This window comes from Otolemur garnettii, unplaced genomic scaffold, assembly GCF_000181295.1.
Source record: "Otolemur garnettii isolate 467f Iridium unplaced genomic scaffold, OtoGar3 scaffold00053, whole genome shotgun sequence".
Classification (NCBI taxonomy): Eukaryota; Metazoa; Chordata; class Mammalia; order Primates; family Galagidae; genus Otolemur; species Otolemur garnettii.
Genome location: NW_003852448.1, coordinates 6361137 through 6368782, shown reverse-complemented (window position 1 = coordinate 6368782; position 7646 = coordinate 6361137). Strand labels below are relative to the sequence as shown.

Below are 7646 nucleotides of genomic sequence, written 5' to 3'. Positions count from 1 at the left end.
AAAAAAAAAAAAAAAAGGATGCCCTGAAAACAATGAAAAGACAACTCACATAATGTGGTTGGAAATTTCCAAAATCATACATTTGAGAAGAGATATGTAGACTACATAAAGGACATGTAAAACACAATAATACAAATAACACAGTGTTTTAAATGAGCAAAGGACCTGACATTTCTCCAAAGAAGGTAAACAAATGGCCAATGAGCACATGCAAAGGGAGTCATCATCATCAGCCATCATGGAAGTGTAAATCAAAATGAAATATCACTTCTTATAGACTAGGAGGGCTATAAACAAAGGACAGACAGAACAATTACTCCCAGGACGTAGGATGTTGGAACCTTCACAATCTGCATTCCTAATGGCAAGTAAATTATGAAACTACTCTGGAAAACAGTCTGGCAGTTTCTCTTAAGATTACACTGGAGTTGTCCTATGACTTAGCGATCCCTGTCCTAGCTATTAGGGAGAATTGAAAACATCTGTAGAAAAACTTGTACAAAGATAACCACAGTAGCATTATTCACAATAATTAAAAATAGCAAACGACCCAAACGGTCATTAACTGATAAAATGATACATAAAGGCCGGCCCGGTAGCTCACGCCTGTAATTCTAACACTCTGGGAGGCTGAGACAGGTGGATTGCCTGAGCTCATGGGTTCGAGACCAGCCTGAGCCAAAGTGAGACCTCGTCTCCAAAAAATAGCTGGGCATTGTAGCAGGCACCTGTAGTCCCAGCTATTTGGGAGAGGCTAAGGTAAGAGAATCACTTGAGTCCAAGAGTTTGAGGTTGCTGTGAACTATCATGCCGCGGCACTCTACTGAGGGCAACAAAGTGAGATTTTGTCTCAAAAACAAAAACAAAAAAAACAACAGCTCAGCACCTGTAGTGGCTAGGGCGCCAGCCACTACACCGGAGCTGGAGGGTTGGAATCCAGCCCAGGCCTGCCAAACAACAATGACCACTACAATCAAAAAATAGCTGGGCATTGTGGAAGGCACCTGTAGTCCCAGCTACTTGGGATGCTGAGGCAAGAGAATTGCTCAAGCCCAAGAGTTAGAGGTTGCTGTGAGCTGTGACACCATGGCACTCCACCCAGGGCGACAGCTTGAGACTCTGTTTAAAAAAAAAAAACAAAACACAAAATGTGGTATACCCATACAATGAAATGTTATCCAACAATATAAAAACAATGATAATGTGGTATAGTACATTGAACAATGAATTACGCAGTTCAGTGCAAATCATGCCAAGTGAAAGAAGTCAGTCACAAGTGACCACATACTGCGTGATTCTAATTATATGAAATGTCTGGAAAAGGCAAATCTATATAGAGGCAGAAAGCAGATTTGCCTAGGGCCGAGGGGCATGGAGAAATGAGGGATGACAACTAAGAGACATCAGTTTCTTTATGGGGTGATGAAAATTTCTAAAATCAATCAAATAGATGGTTGTACCACTGTGTAAATATACTAAAAATCACTGAACTCCACACTTAAATGGGTAAAATACATGTCCATAAAGTTGCTACACATTAAAAACCCAGATCAACCTGAGCACATTATCTTCTAAGTCTTCCCTAGTATAGAGGTAATAATTGAACAAGTAGGTACCTAAGGATGTTCCAATAATTCTACAAATTTCTAAAGAGAAAAAATAAACAATAAACTGTAATAAGAAAACTATAAATATTGTGTGTAAGGATAAAAGGGAGGGTTAATGTATATTCTGTATTTACTGCACATAAGCTAAACTTCATCTCATCTGACTCAGATATCATCATCTGTCATATACTGTTTTATAAAAGTTGATTTATGACATGGTATTTCCATTTTCGGTTGAGTTTTTACCATGCACAGGTGAATCTTCATCAGCAAACAGATTTGGTTCTATTTCTTTCAAGGAACTTCTACCTTCAAGTCGGGCAAGGAGCTTACAAGAAAAAAAAGAGAAAGAAAATTCATTACTTAAAAACTAACAAAATCCTACAAATTTATATGTGTGTAATTTTCCAAAAGTCTAAGAGAAAGAACTCATAATTTTGGGGATTTGCAGAGAAATAGAAAATACTATTTAGGATAAATACTTTGTTCATTTATTCATAAATTTCACACTTTTTGTTTACAAACCAAACACTGCTGGTATAAAAATAAGTCTCTGCCCTCAAAAGACTGGATAGTCTAGATTAGGATGTAAGGACAAGCTGCTAATTATAATACAGTTACTTTCCTTGTACCTTTTTTTTTTCCCCTGGGACAGGGTCTTACTCTGTTGCCCAGGCTGGAGTACATTGGCATAAGCATAGGTCACTGCAACCTCAAATTCCTGTGCTCAGGCTTGGCGCCTGTACCTCAGTGAGTAGGGCGCCGACCATATACACTGAAGCTGGCGAGTTTGAACCTGGCCAGGGCCTGCTAAACAACGACAACTGCAACAATAACAAAATAGCTAGGCATTGTGGCAGGTGCCCGTAGTCCGAGCTACTTGGGAGGGTGAACCAAGAGAATCTCTTAAGCCCAAGAGTTGGAGGTTGCTGTGAGCTGTGATGCCGCAGCACTCTACTGAGGGTGTCATAGTGAGACTCGTGTCTCAAAAATATGTATATATATGTGTATATATATTCCTGTGCTCAATTGAGCCTCCTGCTGCAGCCTCCTAAGTAGCTGGGACCATAGGTATATGCCACCATATCTAGCTAATCTCTTTATTTTTTTATAGAGATGGAGTTCTCACTATGTTGTTCAGGCAACTCCTGGCCTCAGCTAATCTTCCAGTCTCAGCCTCCCAAAGGGCTAAGATTCCAAGTGTGAGCTACCACATATCATGCCTGATATACAGTTATCTGCTTTAATTTGTCCATCCTACTCTACTGTCAACTCAACTGGGGGAGGGGTAAAAGGTAGAGGAAATCTTTCTTGGGGAGTTTCCACCTGAGCATTCTCAAAGGAGCCCATCAAGCGGAGGGAGCAGAGTACCAGAAGTAAGGAACACAGCAGCCAAAGTGCAGAGGCTATAAAGCAGGGGTCCTCAAACTTTTTAAATGGGGGCCAGTTCACTGTCCCTCAGATCATTGGAGGGCCAGACTGTGGGCCCCGGGTCCAGTCGGCTGCTAAGTAGGACAGGCAGCGGCAGCAAAAACACCCAGTGGGCCAGATAAATGTCCTACACAGGCTGCATGTGGCCTGCAGGCCATAGTCTGAGGACGCCTGCTATAAAGAGTATGGTATGTAGGTAAACTACAAGCAGCTTTGAACTGCTAGAGTTTGTAGCATGAAATAGGCAGGACATGAGGTCCTAACACCAAGCAGAAGTCAAGAGCATGGCGGGTGTCAGATGCCACGTGTAGGAGTTTACCTTTGGCTTGTAGAGAAGACTAGAAGGTTTGAAGCTACACAGTGAGAAGCAGTGTAGCATAGCTAAGAGTAGACAGTTGTGACTCCAGAATCAGACCTGCTGGTTTACTTGGTTTTCTCTGTAAAGTGAGGATGACAAACATACCTCCCTCATGAGGTTAAAGGATTAAGTATATTAAAGAGTGCTTGGCACAGTAAGCACTATGTAACTAACCGTCAGCTATTGTTACCTGCATTTCAAACAGATTATCCCAGCGGCTACCAGGGGATAGATGTGAGGGCAGTAAACCTAAAATTTGGAGAGCTGCTGGAGCCTGTCACGTGAGTCTGGACCGGCACCATGACAGTAGTTAGGACAAAAGAGGCACAATTCTGTGACTGACTGAAATGTCAATGAGGGAAATGTAATCAAAGCCAATTAAGTTTCTAGAGAATCAGCACAGATATGACAACTTTTCTATTCAATAAAAAAGTGTAACACAAATAGGAAGAAAAGATCACCTTTTATTTGCATTTTTAAAGGACCTAATCAAAAGCTTTGGAAGTATTTCCTGAAGTGATGAAAAAGTTCTACATATCAACTGAACAAGTATTTGCTGAATTTTTTGTTGTGTGCAAAGCACTGTGCTAGGTAAAGTGGAGACTACAAAGGAGGAAGGCTACCTACCCTCAAAGAACTGCTGTCCAGTTCCAGAAGATGAGATCACTTTACAAAACAGGGTAGACATACGAATAGGGTGCTTATAGTTACGGCAAAGAATCTAAGGGTATGCCCATGGTGAAAACTTTCATAAAAATATTAAGAATAAAATATAAGACATTATTTGTTGGCTCGGCGCCTGTGGCTCAACTGGCTAAGGCGCCAGCCACATACACCTAAGGTGGCGGGTTCGAATCCAGCCTTCGCCCGCCAAACAACAATGATGGCTGCAACCAAAAAATGGCCAGGCATTGTGGCAGGTGCCTGTGGTCCCAGCTACTTGGGAGGCAGAGGCAGGACTCGCTTGAGCCCAGGAGTTGGAGGTTGCTATGAGCTGTAATGCCATAGCACTCTACCCAGGGGGACAGCTTGAGGCTCTGTCTCAAAAAAAAAAAAAAAAAGAAAAAAAGACATTATTTGTCTTTTTGACTAGGTTGACATTTACACTGATTTACAAAAAGCACAATCAAGGTAGTGGCATCTAAATGCATTAGCGCACACTATATTCTTTACCACTTACAGATCAAAACCAGTTTTACCAAAGAATGTCCTGATAAAACAATAAAAATAGTTTTATTAAGTTGTGACCGTTGGCTTGGCACCTGTAGCTCAGCGGCTAGGGTGTCAGGCACATACACTGGGGCTGGAGGGTTCAAACCCCGCAGGGCCAACCAAATAACAACGACCACAATAACAACAACAAAAGATAGCTGGGCATTGTGGTAGGCGCTTGTAGTCCCAGCTACTTCAGAGGTTGAGGCAAGAGAATTGCTTAAGCCCAAGAGTTTGAGGTTGCTGTGAGCTGTGATGCCACATTCTACTGAGGGTAACAAAGTGAAACTCTGTCTCACAAACAAAACAAAACAAAACAACAACCTGTAACCCTTGAGTACAAATTTTAAAACATTCTTTTGTGTCAGGCCCAGTGTCTCACACCTGCAACCCCAGTACTCTGGAAGGCCTAGGCAGGCGGATTGCTTCAGCTCAGGAGTTTGAGACTAGCCTGAGCAAGAGACCTTGTCTCTAAAAAAGCCAGGCACTGTTGCAGGCATCTACATAGTCCCAGCTACTTGGGAGGCTGAGGCAAGAGGATGTCTTGAACCCAAGAGTTTGAGGTTGCTATGAGCTATGACACTCACAGCACTCTACCTTGAGGTGCCAAAAAAGGCATTATTTTGTGATGACATGGGAAGTATACTGAGAAGTAAATAATTTAACCTTGCCCAAAGAGAGGTATGGCCTTTGCCTTAGACTCCTGGGAGGTAATCTCTAAACCCTTGGAATGTCCCGCTTGATAAAATAAAATACCTTTGTTTTACCTGGGGGCCTTTAGCCTCACCAGTTATCCTGAAGAATGTGGTTTATGGTGGGGGCTTTGGGTCATATGATATCAGGTCCATCCTCTGGGCAGGCTAGAGGCTAAGGTCAGCTATGTAGGCAGTGGACTTTATGGGAGAGCCCCTGTAAAGACTCTGGACATCAGAGTTTGGTTGAGATCCCCTAGTTGGCAATATTCTATTGTTACATTGTTTTTTTTTTTTTTTTTTGGAGACAGAGCCTCAAGCTGTTACCCTGGGTAGATTGCCATGGCATCACAGTTCACAGCAACCTCCAACTCCTGGGCTTAAGCGATCCTCCTGCCTCCACCTCCCAAGTAGCTGGGACTATAGGTGCCCGCCATGACACTCGGCTATTTTTTGGTTGCAGCCATCATTGTTGTTTGGCGGGCCAGGCTGGACTTGAACCCACCAGCTCAGGTATATGTGGCTGGCGCCTTAGTCGCTTTGAGCCACAGGCTCCAAGCCTATTGTTAATTGTTACGTTGTTGCTAGGAGAATTTAGCACTGTCTCAGTTCACTGGGAGAGGATAAAGGGAAGCTCTGTACAGGGAACTCTCCTAGACTTTTTCCCATTTTCCCATTTCCCATTTTGTCTCTTCCCTTTTGGTTTACTTAAACCTGTACCCTTTTGCTATAGTAAACCATAACCACGACTCAACAGCTTTTGGTGAATTCTGTGAGTCCTTCCAGTTACGTATTCAACCTGAAGTAGTTGTGGTGGTTAATTTTATGTGTTAACATGTCTAGGCTAAGGGATGCCCAGATAGCTAGTGAAGTGCTATTTCTGAGTGTGTCTGGGTGAGGGTGTTTCCTTAAGATACTGGCTTTGAATCAGTAACTGAGTAAAGATGACCTGCTCATCCCAGTGGGTATCATCCAATCCCTCTATTTTTGAGCTAGAACATCTAACTCCTGTCCTTGGATATAGGAGCTCCTTATTTTTGGATTCTGGGACTTATATCAGTGTTGCCTTCAGCATTGAACTGCGAGTCACACCATCAGCTCTCAGGCCTTCAGACTCAGAGTAAGTTATATGACAGGCTTTTCTGGTTTTCTAGCTTGCAGATGGCATATAGGCAGTCCTCCAGTTATGAACAAGATAAGTTCTGTAGGTATTCTTAAGTTAAATTTGTATGTAAGCTGGAACAGGTACATTTACCTATTACCTATATGTAAAAGCCTTTTGTTTGTAAGTGCAAGTCAAATGTTAGATGTTTATAACTTGGGGACTGACTGTAATGGACTCCATTCCTAAGTACAGATGTTTGTAACTCAAGGACTGCTTGTATCTGGAACTTGGTGGCCTCTATAATCATGGGAGCCAATTCCCATAATAAATCCCTTCTTATATGTCTCTATATCCTATTGGTTATGTTTCCCTGGAGAACCCTGATACACAGCTCAGTGAATCAGTACTTCCAAAGGAGCAATGCACAAAGTGAAATCATTCCTGGGTAAAAGATTCACTTAAACTATAAGACAGACATTTGTAATGTATGAAAAGTTCATTAAAATACTTTAATCTGGGCAGTGCCTGTGGCTCAGTGGGTAGGGCACCAGCCCCATATAGCAAGGGTGGTGGGTTCAAACCCGGCCCAGGCCAAACTGCAACAGAAAAGTAGTTGGGCACTGTGGAGGGTGCCTTTGGTCCCAGCAACTTGGGAGCCGGAGGCAGGAGACTTGCTTGAGCCCAGGAGTTGGAGGTTGCTGTAAGCTGTGATACCACAGCACTCTACCCAGGGGGGACTGAGGCTCTATCTCAAAAAAAAAAAAATAAACTCTAAATAAAAAATAAACTTATTTTTTAAAAAAATAAAAAAAATTATAACAATCCAGCTTCAAGAATAAGGCAGAGAAACTTTCATGCATTAAGACAGAATACATGAAACAACTATAAAATGTCTTAAGAAGTATGTACACAGGCCAAGCACGGTGGCTCAGGCCTGTAACCCTAGCAGTTCGGGAGGCTGAGGTGGGAAGATCACTTGAGTCCAGTGTTTGACCAATATTGACTCTGTCTAGGTGTGCTTGTATGTGCCTATAGTCCTATACACTGAGGAAGCTGGGGCAGGAAGATTGCTTGAGTTCAGAACTTTCAGGCTACAAGGAGCTTCAATGGTACCAATGCACTCCAACCTGCGTGAAAGAATAAGATTCTTGGGGCGGCGCCTGTGGCTCAATGGAGTAGGGTGCCCGACCCATAACCAGAAGTGAAAAGCATTGAGGCAGATAATGGCTTATTTCCACACC

At 42.6% G+C, this 7646-nt stretch overlaps 1 protein-coding gene across 1 annotated transcript in view; it reads right to left on the bottom strand.

The window, feature by feature from the left end:
* The window catches only part of XRCC2 (X-ray repair cross complementing 2), a 29791-nt gene that overhangs the window by 11723 nt on the left and 10422 nt on the right, over nucleotides 1-7646 (bottom strand). Inside the window, exon 2 of the mRNA XM_003792030.1 lies at nucleotides 1854-1935. Coding sequence (XP_003792078.1) covers nucleotides 1854-1935 — 82 coding nt within the window. The remainder of the gene's footprint in view (nucleotides 1-1853; nucleotides 1936-7646) is intronic.